Source organism: Apostichopus japonicus, chromosome 11, assembly GCF_037975245.1.
Source record: "Apostichopus japonicus isolate 1M-3 chromosome 11, ASM3797524v1, whole genome shotgun sequence".
NCBI lineage: Eukaryota > Metazoa > Echinodermata > Holothuroidea > Aspidochirotida > Stichopodidae > Apostichopus > Apostichopus japonicus.
This window is the reverse complement of record NC_092571.1, coordinates 18,701,539-18,725,258: the sequence shown is the minus strand read 5'-3', so window position 1 is coordinate 18,725,258 and position 23,720 is coordinate 18,701,539. Positions and strand designations below refer to the sequence as shown.

The window sequence follows — 23,720 nt, the reverse complement described above, 5'->3', positions numbered from 1 at the left end:
TATGATATGTATGTAAGGTAGCTCTGTGTCATTTTAACCAAGCCATGAACTGTTGACATATCACTAATAGAATTGTGAGGTTGCTGCTATTAAGCCAGCGTTGCACCTTTTAGAGCAATACAGAACATTTCGAGTAGTGCAAGTGTAGTGCAAATATTTAAATTGTCTTTCGCAAACTTTGGAGATTTCGTTTATTGTGTTATTCATATAGACTAAAGATAGATTATCACTTCAGATAATATCATGCATCCTCTAGAAGGCGACTGTGTTCCACAACTTGTGGCTGTTAATTTATCACCAAAATGCAACTATAAGGCTATTAAATCTTGCTGACATTTGAACCCCAATATCAACAGATCTCTTGATCATGTTACGATTGTACAAGCCATCCATCAGCACAGGGAACTCAAAGCGATAACAGGTTAATAATTATTTCATCTGAATATTTGTAAACGTGTTTAAATGACTGATTCCCTATATTATCTCAAGCATACAGACATTTACCCAGAGAACGAAAGAGCCAAATAACTGACAATTAAATTGAAAGAGGCTGTTAATGCCATCCTCTTGATTCATATCACCTGTTTTGTCATCGTCACTCAATTAATGACGTCAACATTGTGAGCGAGTTCCGCATAACATTCCACTTGCGGCATCTTTGTCTGAACACTCCAGTCTACAAGATAAATTAGTAGCCTACTCATTACAGCCAGTAAAATGTTTACAGAACAATAAGAAATTTACGTCCTCTCTCGATGAATTAAACTGGTGACATTACTACTAAAGCAATGATGTCTTAAAGCACTGAAAGATCTGTATAGGTCTATACCATTGATGTTATTGTAATAACATAAAGTTCCCTACAATGTAATGACAGACGATCAATTGCAAACATTAATCTGTTACAGTGCGAACCTTTATCAGAGTCAAGACTACAGACAGATTAATGATTTAAAACTGATGGAGAGTTACTGGTAATTGTATAGAATATGCAAAAGATTACAGCTTCATAATAAACAGAGCAAAAACATAATGTTTTAATTGATTAATGACTATGGAAAACATCAATTATCGGTACACACCAAGTGAATGACCCGGACGACATGACAAGGGTCAAAAACTCAGTTCTCAGGTTTTAATATCACTATGCAGTTGTCCAATTCAAATCTTTTGTGTTTCGGTTCATGTGTCATTTAACTGTCCCAAAATAGCTCTTTAAAATGTCAAAATAAACAATAGGCGGAACATATAGTCGGCTCTGTTCCAAAGGATATTTTCAGAGTTCAAGCTAATGTTATGTATTCATTTATTTCCATCATTTATACATTTGACCTTATCAAGCGCCGGTGAAGGTCCGTCCATGCAGAGACAGTAACTATATATGCTCCTATATGATAAGTTTATTATACACGCAAGACCTTCGCAAGAGTATATCAAATGTTAATTTTGTATTTTACAAACTGAGGTCCAAAAATATTTCTCAGGATTGAAAGGCACAATAGAAGATGTTAAAAACGTCTGAAATAATCCTAGATAATGCTGCTACAACATATAGTTAATTGCCAAGTTAAGACCTCCAGCCACAATATTACGACCCGAGTCCATTCCGTGAAATCCAACCAATAACTACTTAAACAGTGTACGCCTATGATGTAATCATTGCCTTTGTTGACACCGGGAGAATTCATGTTCTACGTTATACGAAGCTATAATAAAGATTCACAATATGTATTTGTTACGTCATAAAGCGATGTACGGTTATGGCTAGATGCAAAAGTCGATAACGGATACACGACACAAGTTATCCGACGGTACAATTCAAGTGTGCTCGAGACCACTTTACGGACTGGAATGCTATTGAGGTTCTTCATTTAAATGATGAATGAATATAGTTCAATGTAAATATATGAAACATCAGACTATTTTCTTGGCGAGTATTTAGATTGAGTACGACTTGACAAGTGAGATGCAGGTTGTATATATACAAGGACATACAACTGTATTGAGTACAAGCATACTGTATAGGCCTATGTACTTAACTTATATAAGTCTGCCAATAAGTTCTATACTAATGAGGAAGAACATGGATCAATCTCCCTCGTACTATAAGAGAAATTGACAATATCTCTCCATTTCGTAGTAATCTTAAGACTCACCTATTTCCATGCTAATTTGTGTCTGTGTCACAAGCGCTATGATCTAGATGGAATAGCGCTATATAAATATTAATTGTTATGTTATGTTATACAACATTGACTCGTATTTGCATTACAGGTAGTATTCTCCTCAACCTGCCAGCAGACGTCAGAAGTAAGCACAAACTTGGAAGATGCATGTTACTTCGACAGACTTTATTGGTCATCTGGTGCAACTTGGAAGCCAGCCTATGATCCTATATGTACCACTTGTCGCTGTGAGGTAAATTATTAATAATTTCTTCGCAATGTTTTTCATTTCTTTCCTAAAACAATAATGCAACCCGGTAACTTTAATCACTTCGCTTTGAATGTGTTGATTGTATGAGGAAGGGTCTCAGAAGTGTAAAGACAGACCTTTATCACTGGAAGTTATATTTTTGTGACGACGTAAATAAATGACGTCATATCAGTGACCAATCAGACGTTGATACTTGTATATTGAAATTGTAAGAAAATTCAAGCAATTTTCTCATCTTGAAATAATAACTTTGAGGTATGAGTAATATCTGTTTAGAGAACCTTTTTGTTCATTGTGGTCCACACGCACCATGATTTCTTTTGTCATGATACAAGCAATCCTATCTATATGCGCTCCTCAGCTTTTGTCCTTTCTAGATGTCATGCAGTTTTTGTTGTCTCTTGAAACGCCTCACCTTAACCTCCTTCCTTTAACCTCCTTCCCTTGGGCCCCTTCCTTAGCCCCTTCCCCAACCGCTAAATCCCACTTGGAACCTTTAGAATCTGTTACTAGTATGTTCGTAACGTGACATGTGATTGACAGTTTTTACGAATGTTGGTAAATAGGTCAAGCTTTTCTATAAATCCGATCACAATGGATTGCTGAGTTGTCATAAGGTCAAAGGGTCATTTTAAATTGGTGATAAACGTGATCAAGCGGACATCTCATGAGTAATAAAATGATAATTCGTGACAAACTGGTCCTTTTCTAATTTTTCAATGGGATAGATTTTGTTTGCAAACCTCCATGATACGTGTTACCTCTGAAATGTAGGTTATGTTTTATGTGATCGTTCAGAGGGAAACGATGTATTTATGAAATCAGGTTTAAATGTCAGCCCTTAAAAATAACAGCTGAATGATAAATATTGCATGGAATTTAAGAAATGTACAGATGGGTCATGGTTATTCAAATGTACAGCTTCGTCATGGTTATTCAAATGTACAGATGGGTCATGGTTATTCAAATGTACAGATGGTTCATGGTTATTCAAATGTACAGATGGGTCATGGTTATTCAGATGGGTCATGGTTATTCAAATGTTTCCGTGGATTACTTCTTTAGTGTACCACCTTGCTTTCCAATACAAATTTCTAGGTCGAAAGGGATGGCCAGGCCAGGTCAGTATATGACAATGGTCAGACTAGGTCAGTACATGGTAATGGACAGGCTATAGGTCAGTACATGGTAATGGCCAGGCTATAAGTCAGTAAGAATCGATACATTTTCGTGTCAAAATGTTTTCCGATTAAGACCTGCCTGTATTCCATGTATAGCATACCTTATATGAACATAACGGACTTAATCTGTTTATCACTTATAAAAATGACAGAAGCTAACAAATTGTGATAGATTTATTTTCTTCAGTTTCTGCCTTTTCACTTTAAAGTCGAAAACCTGCATGGTCGAAGTAAACCTGCTCAAAGCATGTCGTCTTAAGTCACAGAAAACTCGTATTTGTTATAGCTATGTCTAATGTTGACGGTATCTGACTATCATAAGTACGTCTTTCCACGTGACATCAGGTGCTCAGACAAGTTTCTTCTTTAGTACAGTGTTGATATAATGAATCGTATTTCTAACTCATTTTATGGGGCATGTATATACAAACCTCAGGACTGGACCCAACTATGGGCCTTATGGTTCAAGATCACTCTTTGCTCACAAATATCCACAGTTTGTTTGGTTATCGTAACAATGCGATTGGTCCTGGTAAGAGGATAATTAAACCGTTACTAGAGATAATCATTGACAAGTTAATAATACAAATTAACTTTTTCTCTCTACTTTTTAGAAAGGAACTATCATTTGTGATCCAATCATATGTCCAGCTCTCGACTGCGACAACCCTATATCTGAACCAGGCAAATGCTGCGCCACGTGTCCAGAGGAAGGAAGTAAGTAAAAGTACAGATTATCCTCGGAATTAATCAAACGGCTGTTACAGTTATATATATACTTACTATGATATTAGTTATCTAAAAGCAATTTAAATCAAATTCATTTAAAATGACTTTACTTTGTAAACTATAAACCAACATGATAGTCATGTTTTATTCCTTGCTGAGAGCAAAATGAATCATTGCGGTTATGATGCCGTGTGTCTGTTTAGGTGGCAGTATGTATAAACAATGTCAATGTAACTCTCATTATATGTGTAACAACCAATATTTATTCACAGCAAAATGAGAGTTATAGAAAACGAATAAATCATAGGACTGAAATGCACTTATAAACATTTTAAAAGTCATCTGCATTGGCCCAAATGTTTAGCATGCTAAAAGAATCCAAAAGTACATTGCTAATAGAATTTCTAGACATTGGAATGTGTTCATATTGGGGGAATTGAATGTCTCAGTGAGGAAATATACCTCAAAGGTATCGTAATATACTTGTTGAAGTTGGAGCATTAGTGACCATCCATTGACATTCTTAGCATATATGAGGCCAGTAATGGTGACATTTGAATACATTAGGTTGTTGTCTTAAACGATACTTTGCTCGTCATACATCTGTATACTGCCCTCTGTTTGGATAAATCTTTATGATTTGGTTTTTCCTTCGTTTTTTCTTATAGGTTCTACAGAAGGTCAAGGTAAGCTACAAACAAACTACACATTACTATAAAATTTGCAAATAATTTTAATTTTATACTTAATTTTTCTTACATTATTAGTTGTCGTAGTTAGTAATCTCGTGGGAAGACGTTTGCCAACATTATTGGGATATCTGATCATATGTAGATCCTTTGTTATCCCTGAATGTGTAAAGTATTTGTAAATTTCATGGCTTCATGGTCCATAATACCGATTATTTTGTTATGATAAGTCATATGTTGGTCTCCTTTCTCATTCTAGGATGTTTTTCCGTTGGTGATGGAACTTTCCACAGTGTCGGCTCCACATGGCATCCGTACTTCCCTGACGTGGGTGGTTATGTGCGGTGCATTCTTTGTACTTGCGAGGTAAGTGTCTGTTTTATACACCGAACTACACTGAAACTGGAAAATAATTGATACGTGATGCGGTTTTGTTAACGGTTTATGTAGGGTGGGGGGGGGGAGGGTATTGGAAAGGAGGGGCCCACGAAATATCATACACAGGAAAAAGCAAAATCTTTTGTTCATGACAAATCAAAGTTGGCATATCCGCATTTGTTAGGGACAAATTATATTCTTTTCTCTGAGTACATCAATGTCTCTTTTTCCTTTTATAGGTCGGTGGAATACAAAATTGTCCCAGAGTAGCGTGTCCTCAAACAAACTGTGAAAATCCAGTCCGTTTGAATCCAGGAGATTGTTGCCTTGCGTGTCCAGGTACGTTTAATGTTCATCACCTTTGACCCTGATAAACACCAATTGCATGTTACAATGAAAGCAGTCAGCTCTGAATCAATAAATATCCTGTTTACACAGGCTGACTGTGCACACTGATGTCATGTTGTTCCTGCACACAGCCATTACAAACATGCATTGACAAAAGCTTGTAAACAGACTAGTAGACATACTTCATTCTACGATTAGTATGAAGTAGGGATTATAAAGGACGTACGAACAAATAATAATATAATTTGACTGAATCTGATCTCGAATCATTGATCAGATTGTATCGTCAGGATCACCACTGACATGGTCATCATGATCCCTGCAAGATCCTCACTTCGAGGTTGGTAGATTTGATCTTGACGTTCGGAACAGTATGATCTGTCGAAGGCACGAATAGTTGCCAACAAACATTGCGACACTTCAACCTTGTGCGGATACCTCTGATTGCCGTCCATGCGTACAAATAGGTGTTTTTTTTTTTGGACATCGCGATTATATCCTGTTTTTGTTAAAACCACACTCAATGGGATCTGTATTGAAGCAACAATTCACAAAGCAATGGAACTTGAACACGTTTGACAAGTCGACGTGCATTGTGGAGATTGAATGATGCAGAGAAGTTAGACTCTTCAACTTGGAACAGAACATCTTGGAATGAGTCTTGGTCTGTTGCGTGTACCCCGTACTCATAGACGGTTTCAATTAACCAAGTTTTGTGTTTGTTTCAGAACCTGAACCTACTGAACGAGAACCAGACATGATATTACAAGCAGATGAAGTAGAGAACGGCTGTACATTCAATGGAGACTTCTTCAAACACGGTCGACGATGGACTCCATATATTTTCACCTTTGGACGGATGCCCTGTATTACCTGTCATTGCAATGTAAGTTTCTGCTGCTGACTTGTTCGCTGTATGATCAATACACATTACGTAGGTTGAACGACCTACAACCTTTACTAATAGGCGAATCTCAAGTTAATCAAGACCAGGCGGAACCGAGGGTTAAGGAAATCATACACCCCTTTTCGACCCTGCACCCCACTTTCATTTGTTCATGATTTACATTTCTTTTTCTCCACAGGACGGGAAAGCAACCTGCAATACAATTGTCTGTCAAGAACTGACTTGTACAAAGAAAATAAGAAGAAAAGGGAAATGTTGTGAAATCTGTGCAGGTAAGCTAAATACTCTGCGACAAGTTGCGAAACTAATGTTTAGTCTATTCATTGTCATTACCGAAGTCTCATCGTGCACGTGCCGAACCTATAAACTAGACAAATCGACCTCCCCTCCCCCCCACCCCCTTCCAGTCACCATGCCACCCCTAGTCCAAATGAGAAGTCACAAAGGTATCGTCTAGACACATGAACAAACTCAATTGTTTTTATTTTTAAGCTGACATTCTCCATACCATCAGGTAATGTTAACAACACCTGCTTTTTGTGTTATACTTTTAGATGAACCTGAAGAGGTGGAAAGCAGTGATTCCGCGGTGGAGGACTCCAGGTCAATACTTTCATCCATACAAGAGGAAAGAAGAAAACCAAAGTCATGAACAGACATTAAAAATATACTTTTTTCTCAGTAATTTATTTGTTCTAAACAGTACCAGCGCAGCTTTCATATTGTTAGCAATTTAAACAGATCGGAGTACCGAAGCCTAGAGGAACCATTCATCGCAGTGAAGTTATAACAGATGCCAATCAATGTGTGTACCAAAGGAACGTTTGATAGTGAAAATCCAATGTGTGTGATTTTGTAAAAGTTTGTTCAATTTTGAAAACTGCAGAACTTTTTTTTTTTTTTGTCACTCGCAAACTGTTTGCTTTGATAACTATTACGATTAAACGAGCATCGAGGAATAACTCGGTGTTGCTAAGACAATTGTTCGATTATTTGATGGACCAATGAAACTGATTAGTCATTCTACGTTCAAAACGATCTAGAGTGTTTAATTCAGACGGAAAGAAATTGAGAGAAGTGAGAGAAAGGCAGTATTATATCTCTATAGTAATCTATATAGTAATCTATATAGTAATCTATATAGTAATCAATATAGTAATCTATATAGGAATCTATATAGTAATCTGTAAAGTAATCTGTAAAGTAATCTATATAGAAATCTATATAGTAATCTATATAGTAATCTATATAGTAATCTATATAGTAATCTATATAGTAATCTCTATAGTTATCTGTATAGTAATCTATATAGTAATCTATATAGTAATCTGTAAAGTAATCTATATAGTAATCTATATAGTAATCTATATAGTAATCTATATAGTAATCTATATAGTAATCTGTAATCTATATAGAAATCTGTAAAGTAATCTATATAGTAATCTATATAGTAATCTATAGAGTAATCTATATAGGAATCTATATAGGAATCTATATAGTAATCTGTAAAGTAATCTGTAAAGTAATCTATATAGAAATCTATATAGTAATCTATATAGTAATCTATATAGTAATCTATATATAGTTATCTATATAGTAATCAATATAGTAATCTATATAGTTATCTGTATAGTAATCTATATAGTAATATATATAGTAATCTATATAGTAATCTATATAGTAATCTATATAGTAATATATATAGTAATCTATATAGTAATCTATATAGTAATCTATATAGTAACCTATATAGTAATCTACATAGTTATCTATACAGTAGAAGTAGATTTCATCAAGTTGTAAATAGGTGCCAAAAGTTAACTATACTCTATAACTATTACGTAAACTGTTATCCTTAGTACCAGTAACATTTCAACTCTAGCACTAATTACGGGAAAAGATAGTTGATAGTAGATACCAGATAGTTGTAAAGCTAAGCATTACGTGTGTGACGTCATTCATATCACCATCACTGAAGTATTTTCAGTCGGATAACAATGCTGGTTCATAATATATGGATTGTCTTTAACAGTTGACCCCCATAGTGACCCCCATAGTGATTTGCCACGAAATTTGTTATAGCGACCTCTAAATCACGGCCGAGCCGGCGGAGCGGGAATTAAAGCATGGGGAACTGATTTTGAAATCAACTTAATTGTTAGTGATCGAATTATCGAAAATGAATAAAATGTTTATTCTGGTCATATTCAGACAGAATGTTGAATAAAGTTCCGTGTATAGATCTATAGCGGCATGCGGATCACACATGTGCCTATTGACGACATCTGTTCATAATTGACCAATAAATGACTGGTTCACTATCCAAGACGACACAAAGTCTAATATCAAATACAACACATCATATCAAACCAAGTGTCAACTGTACGATATATATATTCCTAGACGTGAACTGTATGATAAAACATCACTAGACGTGAACTGTAAGATATAACATCTCTAAACGTGAACTGTAAGATATAACATCCCTAGACGTGAACTGTAAGATATAACATCTCTAAACGTAAAGGTGGAAAATCGAACGCATCGCATCTTCCATTGCAACATGTTCCATGTGCAACAAAGCATATAGTTTGACACACCCCATTAAGTGAAATTTGTTTCTGCATTTTATTGGATTTTTAAGGACAAAGGATTTTTCTTAAATTGTTCTAAAAGAATCGTTTGACTTGAGTAAGCTTACACATTCAACCCCTGTTGTTTCCTTAGCAAAACAAACCAGCTTGTGTGTTATCCCTTTAGGGACAGATCGCATTGTTGTTCAAGTTAATTAACCTGTGAGTTATATCCTGTTAATTACTGTAGCATTGTTCTATAAGGTATTATCCTGCTCCTTTAGTTTCTTGTTGGCGAGCTTGGAATCGTTTTACAGTTATGACTACTATCGGTGAGTGAACAGGTTACACTTTATCAACAGCGTAGCTGGAAGTATAGGTGAAGATCATAGACCTTGTTGTAGATTACCTGTCAGCTGGAAAACTTATCCCTGAATTTCACTTTTCGAATTGGTTTGTTGTTTAAACTTTCGGTACTTAACCCAAGGGCACAATAACACGCGTATTAAGTGAAAATTTAAGTTACTTTTTTCAGACTATAATATAGTTATACATAACTTTATAATAATAGAGTTGAATTCCTGGTTGGACGCAGTGTGTATACGGTGAAAAAAATCTCAATTTTGTTTTGCCGTTGGCACATCGCCTATTAACCGTTTAATTACACCGCGATACACTGTGTCAGCGTCCGTTTAATTACACCGCGATATACTGTGTCAGCGTCCGTTTAATTACACCGCGATACATCGTGTGAGCGTTCTTTAGTTTCTGTTTTTTTTTTCTACGGTGTAAACTAAATGATGGCTAGGTGGTGCCAGAGCCTAGAGGTATTCCATTTTCATATTGCACCGATTAATTTCGGGAGTACTGACACTTAAGACGTCTAGGGTTTTTAAAACTAAAATGATTTATATCTAGCTCTTGACATACTTATTATCAGCATTGCTAAAAATGTTGAGATTCATGTATATTGAGTCCAAACGTACGTAAAAGCACACAAGATTAACGTGCAATATATAATTATCTTTTCATAAACGAAATGTGGGATTGTTAACGGGAATTAATATAACAGACTTTTCCTTTTTTTTTTTTAATTAAGAGATTTTATTTTAGATCTAAGATTAATAACAATGCAAATGTTAGGATTCTGCTCCTAATGTAATTTCCTTCATCACCAGGGAAACCAAAACTTATTTTGATTGGAGCATATATGTACTTTAAGAATTTATTAAACAATCGTGTTGTCATTGGTATTTAATTTTATGTGTTAAAAATACATCAATGATGAAAATTATATTTTGATTAAAGAAAAACACCTTTAATAGATGGCCTCTCATAGAATCCATATGTAATTTTCGATATGCGTGGTTACTCTAAGGCGTTTACGTAGTTCTCACAATATTGTTCATAAAGTAGTACTGTATTGCATTATTCAATGAGCTTATCATATAATCACGTAATTTTGATCAGTATAATTGCATTGCGTTAAGTGTTATGTACTCAATTTTTCCGTTTTCTTTTCAATAAATCTCATTTTCTTGGTTTATCAGTATGATATCTTTGTCTTCTAGTCAACGATGCTCAAGATTCGTAATAAAAAATTGCAAAGCAATGCTGGGATCTTATCACATTTGTTTCAAATGATAAAATGCATTTGACTTTTTCTTTAAAAATATTATTAAAATTTGTTGAGAAACTCAGTTGTTTAAAAATACAAATATAATGAGAAATTTGAATTTCGTTGCCTCAGGTCGTCATATTTTTAACTTATATTGTGACTTTTGAATGCACACTGACCAGCTAACATAGCTACCACATATTTACTATGTTACTGAATCTCACCCCGACCACTCCTACTCCTACCATCTACCGCGGCCTTCCACCCTCCTAACCCCGTTGTGAAAGAATTATGAATACAATAACATTTATAGCCACGTACAGATATAACGTAACTTTAACTACTAGTGCAGAAACTTCCAACCAACCTTTATATTACTCGAAATACTCTTTTGAATGATGCATAAGTCACTTTTGTTGCAGGAACAGTCATTCTACTAAGCCTTACCATTGTTGTGAATGAGCTACTGACGTTTTTCAAAAGGTCCCACGAGTTTCAACACTGACGTGTCTGCTTAACATTTAGAGGTCGCAGTTCACAAACAAAGTTACCAAATCACTTCGCAATGGCTCAAACATAAGAGTTCATGAACTTTAACAGATGGCTTGCACAAATGATATTATCGTTAGGATCAGTCACCAAGTGTTCGTTAGAGCAGGGATGCATGGGAAGGCAGGACGTGTAAATCATTGCGTGAACCAACGCTCATAAGTTTACCGACAAAAGTAGATATCTGCCAATTGGACTAATCTTCCTCAATTCCCAGTCCCTTCCCGGGGACAATTGTCACGGAGCCCCCCCCCCCCCCTCTAGAGGTCATTTCTCGTAAGTATATTATGAAAATGAGGAAACATTTTTCACTATCACACACTTTCCAATGCCGTCTTTAATCTGCCATCGACGTTGTAACCCCTAATGATTCTTCCTCCCGTCAGGTTTGAATCAACCGCTATTAGTCTCCGTCCTGAGGGACTGTTTCTTCATTCAGCAAGTTTAAAAACTTAACAAGTATTCCTTTATTCTTGTTGTGATTTGTATGGTTAATTGTAATCAGAGAAAGAGAGAGGGGGTCAGTATTGTTATGCAAAGAGTTCTTATTATGTTTAAGTTATGTGTCCCGAGTTAAGCGTTAATTATGCTAATGTAAGTGACGTCATTTATTTTACAGTTGGCTGATTTCGACTTTGTTCATAGTGAAAGTAAACCAATTGGCTCGCTCTCCACTCCACGTGGCTCGCCTTCGTTAGGTCTCTCTCTCATGCTAGACTCAACTTTTAATTTTATGTTCAGACTCAAGACTTAATTTCATGTTCAGACCACACAGCGTTCTTGTTACTGGCATATCCTTGTTTGTGTATCATTCTCTTCGTCGAGCATATTACTTTGCTGGAAACTTATTTACTGTGGACAAACCTTATCATGAGCCCGAATTTACAACCTGGTTCTAACTTCCCTGGAATGTAACACGAGAAGCAACCAGCCGACCAACAGATGTACCTCTACGCAAACATGGCTTAAAAATAATTTTGTAAGTACCGGTACATTAAGTTCTTATAGTTTTTCCATTTCAATTGAAAGTATGAAAGAACTTACTCTGTTTTAAACCTCTACTCCTCATTTACTCTCTTGTGCACCCATTCTACTTAAATATCTAAAATCGTAAAGAAGGGACATTCTGCTACTGATACAAAGCAAGACAATAGATCGAGAACATGTTACATTTCTTCTGTATCTTTATTAGCTCAAGACAGTTACCTGGTGATGAGAGACAGCCAAGTTCCTTATGAAGCACTTTAAAAAATATGTCACCTACATTAATACCAGCAAATTCATGCTTTGAATTAAAAAATGACCGGCAAGTTTGTGGAAAACGGCTATGTGGACACTTTAAACAGCGCCTATCAAGTCACTTCAGGTTGCAATGAAGTTCAATATCTATCATACCAGCCAAGTTCCTTATGAAGCACTTTAAAAAATATGTCATATACATTAATACCAGCAAATTCATGCTTTGCATTAAAAAATGACCGGCAAGTTTGTGGAAAACGGCTATGTGGACACTTTAAACAGCGCCTATCAAGTCACTTCAGGTTGCAATGAAGTTCAATATCTATCATACCGTTGGAAAGTTCTCCTTCAAAAATCATCTATTAAATGTATTCATTTTTCAGTAACAGTAATTTAGAAGTTTGCTTACATTGAGAACAATTTCAGTAGTGCATCTTTCATGAATCATTACTTCAGATTTGCAGGTAATGACAAAAGCATGTTTATATTCCTGTACTTCAATACCATATTATATCTTATGGTGTGAAACAAAAAATAAATAAATAGGCTGTTTGAATGATTGGATTATTGGAGCATTTAACTTGCAATTCAAACATACCACAAACTATTATCTTGTCAAAGTGAGCTAACTAACATTGTTAAAAGCCATGAAAAGCAATACATTATAACCTGTTTATGTCCATCCAAAAATGTTTCCTCCACTAAAGAATTAACCAGAATTTATCTGTCGGGAATGCACAGCAAATGGAATGACTACTAAACTATTTCTATGAAAGACTAAAACTTATGCAAGCATATCCTCTATTAGGAAAATTCACAGCAAGCAGAGCTGACCAGGATGTTGGGAGAGGGAGGGTTTAGTAAGAGGAAGCAATCATCATGTGAATCATGCGATCCTAATTGTTGACTTGGTTCAGAATTTCAACTCTCGACATTGAAAAATGAGTTGCAAAATGGCACAAGCACTGTAAAGGCTACAATATTAATAGTAATTTTTCTGAGTTGTTTACAGATGATAGATCAGTCCTGTCAGAGCAAGAAGAAATCTGAACTGACAGTAGGATGGTGACTTCGAAGTTCAGCCACTTAAGACTTAAAACACCCCAAAACTAAATCTTCTGGTATAAATCATTTGAAAATATACTTCATATGGTGGGAGAATTTTGTTATAGTACGATACACGGCCAAACTTTCTTTCCTGCAAACTGTTTTCACGTTGTTTTCCAAGAAGATTCTTCGTGATTGTGGAACTGGTATTTCTTGCTAGAGTATTGCGAAGTTCGGACACGCAACCCACAGTGTGGCGCTTGTGATAAAATTGGTGGCGCAGTTGCTTTTTCAGTAATTATAACAGACTTCATAGATCTTCGTCATTTTATTGACAAATATGTAAGTAATTTCTTGCACACGGGTCATTTTGGAGAGAAAATAACTGTAGCTTCGTACTTTTTGGTGAAATTTGACTCTTCCTGTAGATTTTCATGGTGAAATCGTGTATTTCTTAGGGTGTCCGAACTTTCGCAGTATGCCGAACTTCGCAATACTGACTATATATAAGATACTAGATACAACATCAGTGTCACAAACAGCTATAAGATACTAGATACATCAGTATCACAAACAGCTATAAGATACTACTGTAGATACATCAGTATCACAAACAGCTATAAGAAACAAGATACAACGTCAGTATCACAAACAGCTATCAGATACTAGATACAACATCAGTATCACAAACAGCTATAAGAAACTAGATACAACGTCAGTATCACAAACAGCTATCAGATACTAGATACAACATCAGTATCACAGACAGCTATAAGATACTAGATACAACATCAGTATCACAAACAGCTATAAGATACTAGATACAACATCAGTATCACAAACAGCTATAAGATACTCAATACAACATCAGTATCACAAACAGCTATAAGATACTAGATACAACATCAGTATCACAAACAGCAATAAGATACTAGATACAACATCATATCACAAACAGCTATAAGATACTAGATACATCAGTATCACAAACAGCTATAAGATACTCAATACAACATCAGTATCACAAACAGCTATAAGATACTAGATACAACATCAGTATCACAAACAGCAATAAGATACTAGATACAACATCATATCACAAACAGCTATAAGATACTAGATACATCAGTATCACAAACAGCTATAAGATACTAGATACAACATCAGTATCACAAACAGCTATAAGATACTAGATACAACATCAGTATCACAAACAGCTATAAGATACTAGATACAACATCAGTATACAAACAGCAAGACAGAAGTGGGGGACTACAAGGAGATACCTTAGAGTAAGTACAAATGGCCTTGAAAATACTCTGAGTTAGAAAACATGAACAAAAGAAGTCATAACACACTGAGTGTAACTGTCATGAGATTTCAGAAGCAGTATTTTTGTGAAGCTAACACTAATCCGACTATTTACATAGGATTGAAAAAAGGGAATCAACAAACATTTACTAAATGCTTTAAGATCCCCAGAGTTTCCACCTTCTGAGCTACAACAAATGAGCAATTTACTGGAAAACATTGGAACATATACAAGAAATTGACCCATAGGCAAAACTTACTATTCGTACAATTTCAGTGAAAAGTGAATCTACAAAGAATTTTAAAAGTACAAAACAACAAATAAAAAGGCTTAAAATTTCGTTTGATCACACTTTAAAACTATTTCACCAATCTACAAAATGGAAATTACAAAATCTTGCCACCTTAAGCTGATGATTGACTAGTGCCAATCGTGTCTGAATAAAGATGTTAAATGAATGCAGTCAACAGAAGAAAACTTCAACAACTTGCACTCGATTAATGTCACCATGTATGAAAGGTAAAACAAAAGGGGAGATAATCTGTTATAAAAGAGAATTTGACTTGTGATGTGTACAAAATAATTTGGTAAACCTAGGCACTTTGCTATCAACCCATATCAAAGTAAGAAAAATATCCAGAGAGGGATAAAACCATGAGATAAGAACAAGATGGAGACGCAGTGCAGTGTAAGATTGGTGAGGTCAAATCAAGGTCGTCTTCACGAGGCTTCTTGAGCTGGTGCCTCCTCCTTCTTAGTCTCACTGTCTCCATTGCTAGTTTTCTGCTTCTTCAAAAACTCTTCTCCTTCCTGCCAATCAAAAATATATCATACACTTAACCAAATCTGCTAAAGAAATAAATCTGAAGTATCCACTTAGCTGCTGTAGTAACAAGTGGAAGGAGCAATATCACTCCCCAATGAAGCCAACTAACATGCCCACAATGAAAAGATAATCCTTATAATCACAGGCTTAAATTTAAAGTATACTCCACAGGAATATTTGTTTTGACTATAGACAGGAGAACATATTGCAAACATCCTGGTGAAGTTTGCATGTAACTCCTATGTATCTTTTTTTTTTTAAATTTCTTCACAATTGGGATGCATTTAAGGTCTACAGACACCAATGAACAACATTGTCCTAATCATTCTAAATTCTACTAGGCATTAGAAAATCATAAAAATAACTGCAACTTCCATCAAAGATAGACCATTTTGCAAGTCTTTTCTCAATTCACATCATGATTTGCACATATTTAATAAGTTTTCCAGATTTATCAAAACTTCAAAAGTATATATCTTGGAAACAAAAAGAGCTATTAAAAAAATTCAACAAATTTTGAATGACTTTATCACACACAACAAATGTACTTAAACAACATAAATACACTATAGTCATTTGTGTATTGACAACTTCATATCCCTTCAAGAAAAGGTAGATTCCTCTGAGTTATCCTTATAGGGCAAATCAGAAGGAAAATGCATTTCCATAAACAAAAGAAAACAATTGCTTATAGATATTTGTGAGTGCATATGTGGATAATGATGAAAGGAACATGAACATTCAAGTATATGATTATTCAAGTCCACGCTTGAGAGGAACACGACTGAGAAATTTTACTTGAGCTGATTAACAATGGCTCTGTTTACTCTTGAGCACAAGAGGCTGTTGAACCCTCAATCAGAGTCAATTTGTATCTAAGCATTGATCAGGCTCAGTGATTTGGACCTTGGATAAACTACGATCAAGTATATCAGACCTTGTGTCAATTTATTATGCATTGACCTTTCACTACAGTTGATATTTTGTTACTTGTGTAATTTAGCTTAATCGGTACGAACTCCAACTGACATCAAGCAATGTAAGTAGCGTGGAGGTCCATAATATTTGAGCTGTAGCTTAAATGCAGCTAATGAATCTCAACAGCATCCATGATATGATTAATACTTTCCTGCCAACTTTATAAACTATTTAGACTGAAGGAGACTGAAAGATGCACTATACTGTGTTATGGTGAATATGTGTGTAGCTTGTCCACAAAAAGGACTCTCAGGGCCGCTAAAGACACTTTTTACTTGCATTTTAATTGTCTTTCTAATGGTATTCCATACATCCAAGGGGTAACATAAGTGCAGAGAAAAAAAAAGCCAATTATGTGTGAATATAACCTGGCAAGCTCAGAATGTATACCAACTTACAAGCCAACACAAATTACAGATTTAGAATTTGTGCACTTGTGTTCATACCTGAATAGTGTCAGCCATTGTGGAGGTTCGTTTCAGACTAGCTTCATTCTCCTCTTTAGCATCTCCTCCAGCAGTTACTGTCAAATTAAATAAGAAATGCAGTAAAACTACATTATTCATGTAATTACTAATGTTAACAACCATTTGATTGAAAAGCTCCCTACCTCCCCATATCCCAGTGGAAGACACTTTTGAATTGCCTGAAGTGAAGATCAAACAATGAAAGCAGCTACAAAAGGAAGTAGTGAACACTAACCCAATGAACACATTCAAGTCAAACAACTATGAGGGTCACCAAACCTACCAGGTATCACTGAGAGCAAGATTGATTTTGCTCAATCTAAATTACACTTTAACATTTTCACCATTACTGAGGAGAAAGCAACAGATTGCATTATTTGAATATTCTATTATGATATTCTTTCATACATCGTTTATCACATGCCATAAGTGATGTTTTCTTACGTAGATTTCATTTTTTAATACATAAAACTCAACTGAGCAAGCAGTTCTAATCCACTGTCATGTTTTTGTGCATGTCAAATAGTATCAGAATTTAACCAAAGCATTGTAAAATCCTGCTCTAAATTGCATGTGCTGTTAGTTTGACACTCTTTCCTGTGTAGTCCTATTAATGAATTTTCAACAACCACAGATGTATAATCTTTTTTACTTTAAAATGTGCACCAATCTTACATTGATTGAAATGTACAGTGGATGTCTTCTGTTTCCAACAATTAAAGATCATTGGTCATCAAACAATACTGTACACACAAATAAGGGTGCAATCACTTCAATTGAATGGTAAATACTGAAAGCTAGTTTCTAAGATTTGGACAACTTTGGTGAAAATATTTTTGAATACAACTTGAACTTGAATGGTAAGTTGACATACCTTCAGCTGCTTCTTTGATAACTTTGGTTTGTGCTCTGGTCTCACCAACTTCTTCATCACCCAAAATTTCTTTACCTTCCTACAAATGAAATAGCAGAATATTACAATACTTGTTCCAGTATTTTGTATTTCTGCCAGTGTTATACTATCTTGCCAATCTAGTTTAACACCTGTATTATCCTTTTGAGGTGAATATTCAGGGATACACCATCAAAGCCAGCAGAGATGGAGTTTTGCCTTAGTGATGCAAATGGATACAGGGGAACCCTGCCATGAATATACAATTCATTAACAATTCCTCCATTTTCAGTTACATTTCATTCAAAAAAAGATCATTGAAACACATCTTCCTTGAAGAAATGATAGAACCTGTTTTGTTACACTATATTGTAATATCAAAACTGCACGTCATCTGTACCTTTCCATGCATCTTGGATACTGGGTGTACTGATAACAAGCACACTTCTTACAGGTAGTGTTTACACGGGTCCAAAAATCGAAACCGGGTACCCGAGAGCTGTTAGCCGTTGGGTATACGAAAAAAAATGGTTTACCCTCGTGTATCGCAATTTTCAAGAAATAAGATATTTTTGGGTGCTATACTAAGTGAATTACATTCTCCACTGACAATGTTTTAATGTTCAAATACGTAGGTGTAAGATAAGGTATAAAACCTTCCTCAATAACTTCGATTAGCTTGTTTCTTTCATATAATTAACATCACTACTTACATTGCACTGTCGTCACTGCTTATGTTTGCTTTCCACCTCTATTGGATCAGACCATATTAATATCCAATTTAGCTCTTAAACACTTTTTACTACTACTATCTTTTATGCAGGCCCAGGGTTCGCAATAGTTGGGGGATTGCAGTTTCCCGCAATTTGATCGCATTTGGAATAAACATTTGGTAAAAACCACTTGCAATTATTATTTTTAGTTATCCGGACTATTATCCATTAGTAACATCTCGTGAATTTCCTTGTCAGTCAGTCTTTCCTTTTTTATGAAATAAACGAATGTAAATATAATAATTGTGAGAATTCTTTCAATTTCTTCCACATGGTAGCCTAACACCACACTAAGTCAATGGGGAAATCTAGCCTTACCATCTGTTTATTTGGTGAAATTGTGACGCAGTTATAAGATATCCATGGAATACTTTCATTATTGCTGTTACCTTCGACCACATGGTAGCCTAACACCACACTAAGTCAATGGGTAAATCTAGCCTAACCATCTGTTTATTCGCTGCAATTGTGACGCAGTTAAAAGATATCCATAGAGTACTTTTATTATTGCTGTTAACTTCTACCACATGGTAGCCTCACACCACACTAAGTCAATGGGAAAATCTTCCCTAACCATCGGTTTGCAAAAAAAAAATTGCGTACGATTCAAGTAAAAAAATTAGGAACCAGGTAGCATCGCGTCAGGTGGGTACCCCGTGCAAACACTACTTACAGGGTCATGTTTTATCACCCCACCCCCAACCAGAAAGGAAAACAATAAGGAAGTACCTCATGAAAAATAAATTTAAAAACAACTTACTGCAGCTGTTGCTACCATGGTATTTTCTCTGGGAACCTTTGGTGGTTCACTTTCAGCTTTTGCTGCATCTATGCGTTCTTGATCCCCACGTGTCTTGGCATCCTCATCAATGTTTTCATTTTCAAGTATCTTTTCAGCTTCCTGTTGTGGAAATATTAGAAAGATGGTGTAGGCCATGGAAGTGACAAACTCATTTCAAGATGACATCATAACTTATTAATATTTGTATACAACAATAATGTACAAACTCTTCTGATACACATTATTTATTGCAAAGGTGTTAATAGGTTACTATTTCTTTTTACATGAGGCAAGGCAAGGTGTCACCACCATGCTGCACACACCTATACTGTAGGCCATTGCATATATTAGTTTTGCCATCATTAAGGATTCAAAAACACAACTTTAAAACTGAAGCATTGGTAAATGTATTGTGCTTGTGCAAACTATTTCAATTGAGCACAGGAAAAAAATGTCATCTCTGTAGTTAACTCTTGCCAAATACTGGCAATTGAACATAGTTTACCAATACCAATATTAGCAGAGCAGGTATTAACACCTGGCCTACTATTCATTGTTACATACTACTGATAACAAAAGTAAGGGCTCAAGGTGAATGACACAGTTCAATGATTCTTTGCTAACATATTCCATGAATACTGTTTACTGGAATGAGATACTAGTGTCACTCCTTTCACACTTTTTGAATTCACCATGCTATTATGTACAACACTGAAAAAGTTACCTTCACTGTTGCTTGAATAGTTGTATCTTTAGTCAATTTGGGTTTTTCTGCATCTTCTGTGTAAACTAGATCCTCTCCACCTTGGCGTTTGAGAAATTCAGCTCCTTCCTGTGAAAGCAAGATGTAGAGTGTGCATAAAGTTTCTATATCTAACAGATATTAGATGCTGCAATTTGTAAAACTGTTTTGTTAAGACACTAGAATTAAAAAGATACAGATCATCACTTAAACTGTCTTCAAATATGTCAATGTCAGCGATTTGATCAGTGTTGTAGGCAATTATGACACACTTGAATTAATTGCACCAAGGCTGAGCTAAATGTTTCTCTTCATTTCCAAGAGGTCACTGCATTACACTTTACACTTATTATAGTAAGTAAACCCTGAGTAGAGTTGTTGCCACTTATAAGTGAACAAAAATAAATTACCCTTGCAAAATATTTGATTACCAATTGATGTAAACTCATTGAGCAAATCAAATATTTACTATAACTGATAAAACATATTCAGTATAGAACTTTGCTCTAATTCATCCAGTAAGCAATGTAAAAGACCATCTTTGTTACCAGAGTAAACAAAGCCATGCAATCATTCCAGATCAATTCTTACACATACAAGTAACAATTTGGCTACTTGCAACTGTCATTATCCAATTTTGGGTTACGATACTTCAAAGATTCTTATGATGGTTTGATAGTAATGATGGTTTCTATCACCAATGATGATGCACAGTCTGCAATTTTTCAAAAATTCACCAGAAGAGATTCTTAGAACTTAAACAATATACACCCTATTCTTTATTAAATCCTTTACAGAAGGTGTTAACCTTTAAAATTGCTCAAGTAAACAGGTCTTTATAAAATGTTAACAGTGTACTCAATCAGCAGTTGTTCTGGTACATCAAAATGTCCAAACTTTATGCCCACCCAACAAGTTACCCATTCCCTATGGTGCATTCCCTATTGCATGCTCAAATAACTGCAATATTTGTAGAATAGCCTATTGTGTAGCTAATGCCAGGGCAAATACACACATAAACAACTTCAACATCATATCCCAAAACCATCCCTACCCCCCCCCCCCCCCAAAAAAATCTCTCTTACCCTCTCAAAACAACTATGCACCTCCATGGCAAACCCACAAAAAAGAGTAAAAGTAAAAAATATTGTAAGACCAATCCTGGAATTCATGTTTCATTCCTTAACATTGTTCAGGACTTCCTAGCCTACTGTTGTACCCACCATGAGTGTTGAGTGGGTAGGCCAAACTTTGTAAGAACTTTGTACAAAGTTCATTCGGTGTGCATCAGTTTCCTGGTTTCAAATGTAATACCAACTTCTGGGATTTCTTGATCTATTATTTTACTATAAGTTTTAAAATCAATAACAAGAAAGCCTGATCCAGGTAGAACAAATTTTTGAAACATTGACACAAACAAAAGACTTATGCAAGGGATGGTGGTCTTCCTAAGGAATAAATGGTTACTCAACACTCCACAGTATGATCCAAAAGAATTTAAGAAGCTAATATATCTATCCTATCTACCTCAAAAGCTTTACACATAGTAGTTTGGCCAATTCTATGTTAGATATTTACAATTAGGGATTGCAGTCTGTAGATTACCTTAATTGGGTACTCAACAATCGAATGAACAATGTTGATCTGTCTTTCAATTTTTTTCCTGATTGCTTTGACTTTAAACTATGCAAAGCTAAATATGATATATGCTGTTACACAAGCTTCATGTTTGAGCCCCTCCACTACCAGAGAAAATTCAAACTGCCACGTTTAGTTTGCACAGCAGATTTAAAAAGGTTGAACTGATAATTACAAAACACGGTCCTGTAGTTCTGAATGCCATAAAATTGTAAACCACCTGACTTCATACGGAGACGATCATTTACAGCTCAGTTCAATCTTTACATATCAATTTCTCCAAAATAAGGTAAGACACTTATTCTGGAAAAGAGTGACTGACAAGGAAGGAGTAGCCTCTAAGTTCATCTTTTAATTCATGAGTAGCATTGACTGCAAAATCTGTCTCTCACTCTTAGACCTACTTTCTCAGATGAAATTTCCATGCTTTGTTTGTTGCAATGAAAACGGATCCAACGGACATTGCCGTTGTCATACTTTGAGAGAGAAACATGTAATTTACACCCAAGTAAGTAGTACAATCAATCCTACTTTCATTATAGGCAACGTGATGTCACCTATATTAGTCATTAGCCAAAGCTAACAGTAACAGACACAACCAGGCCTTGTTTCATGTTTTGCTTGAAAAGGAAACAAGGTTGAACCTTTAAGGACAAAATATCTGAATGTCACTGTTTCCTTGCATTTTCATTATATTAGTGGAGCAATTGCAGAATACCGTGCAACTCACACAGCTTTTTAAGAAAGGTAATAATAAGCTACATTGTTTACTAGCCTATAGCCTTGTGTATCCACTTCGGGTCATAATCTGTGTTGAGGGTATCCTGTAATTAAGAAACAAAAGTCAACTTTTCTTCGACTAGGCCCATTCTCATATTAACTGCAAACTATTAAGTCTAACAAGTTAGTTGGTCCGTCTGCAAAGTTCTTGCTTAATTAGGCCTAAGTAGTAGTATGACTATAACTAGGCCTAGCTACAGTACAATTATCCTGTACTGTAGGCCTATGCTTAATACGAATTACGATCGTTGGTATTGAAGTCTAAATTTTCATGCAAACACTTTCACGGCATAGCCGTTGACAAAGTTCACAACTTAAATGACAATATAAAAATAACGTATGTTAGATTTCCCTCGCCAAAGACTGTTGGTTACTGAGCACCGCACATGTCGCTTTGAAACCTTATGCCTATTTGTGTGGGCAGACAACCGTTACAAGCACAGCGTGAGTAACATGTGTGTGCGAGTTGTCGTCTGTCCATAGGATAGGCTGTACAAATGAACAGTATAAACTGACTTACCTAACGGATAAGTTCAACTAATTTTAAAACAAAGACCACGCCATTCAATTATCAAAAAATACGCAAAACAGACAAACCCACCTCTGCAGTTGCTTTCATAGTAGAATCTCTCTTAAGTTCTGGTGCACTGTCAGCCATTTTCTTAGAAGTAAAACTTTACTGGTGTGTGAGAAAGAGAGTTAAATTTCGACTTATTCGGTGTTTTCTGCACAAAGAGGAAGTACACGGCTTTGTCCGCTATAAAGTTTGTCATATGTTAATTTTTGACGCGCGTTGAGATATTGTTATTTCATTGGGTAATATGCAAACGTTGTTTG

At 35.5% G+C, this 23,720-nt stretch overlaps 3 protein-coding genes across 5 annotated transcripts in view; 2 read left to right on the top strand and 1 right to left on the bottom strand.

Annotated features, from left to right (window-relative positions):
* LOC139975681 (chordin-like) overlaps positions 1-7,878 on the top strand; it is a 39,290-nt gene extending 31,412 nt beyond the window's left edge. The window contains exons 16-23 of the mRNA XM_071983790.1: positions 2,275-2,418; positions 4,232-4,334; positions 5,015-5,032; positions 5,295-5,401; positions 5,653-5,752; positions 6,490-6,647; positions 6,847-6,940; positions 7,223-7,878. Coding sequence (XP_071839891.1) covers positions 2,275-2,418; positions 4,232-4,334; positions 5,015-5,032; positions 5,295-5,401; positions 5,653-5,752; positions 6,490-6,647; positions 6,847-6,940; positions 7,223-7,320 — 822 coding nt within the window. The 3' untranslated portion in view covers positions 7,321-7,878. The remainder of the gene's footprint in view (positions 1-2,274; positions 2,419-4,231; positions 4,335-5,014; positions 5,033-5,294; positions 5,402-5,652; positions 5,753-6,489; positions 6,648-6,846; positions 6,941-7,222) is intronic.
* A 3,929-nt stretch (positions 7,879-11,807) lies between these two features.
* Positions 11,808-23,720, top strand: part of LOC139975680 (lymphocyte-specific helicase-like) — a 37,568-nt gene continuing 25,655 nt past the window's right edge. The window contains exon 1 of one of the 3 annotated variants that reach the window (XM_071983789.1): positions 11,808-12,387. The gene's annotated coding sequence lies outside the window, so the exon portion shown is untranslated. Of the gene's footprint in view, positions 12,388-21,660; positions 22,612-23,720 lie in introns of those variants that run through there. The other 2 variants (XM_071983787.1, XM_071983788.1) reach the window with 2 other exon arrangements.
* Positions 12,575-23,650, bottom strand: LOC139975683 (uncharacterized). The gene is made up of 6 exons (XM_071983793.1): positions 23,485-23,650; positions 20,448-20,555; positions 19,703-19,843; positions 18,152-18,230; positions 17,257-17,333; positions 12,575-15,816 (listed from the first exon to the last, which is right to left on the bottom strand). Exons 1-6 carry the CDS (start codon positions 23,539-23,541, stop codon positions 15,727-15,729), a joined length of 552 nt encoding a protein of 183 aa, XP_071839894.1. The 5' UTR covers positions 23,542-23,650; the 3' UTR covers positions 12,575-15,726.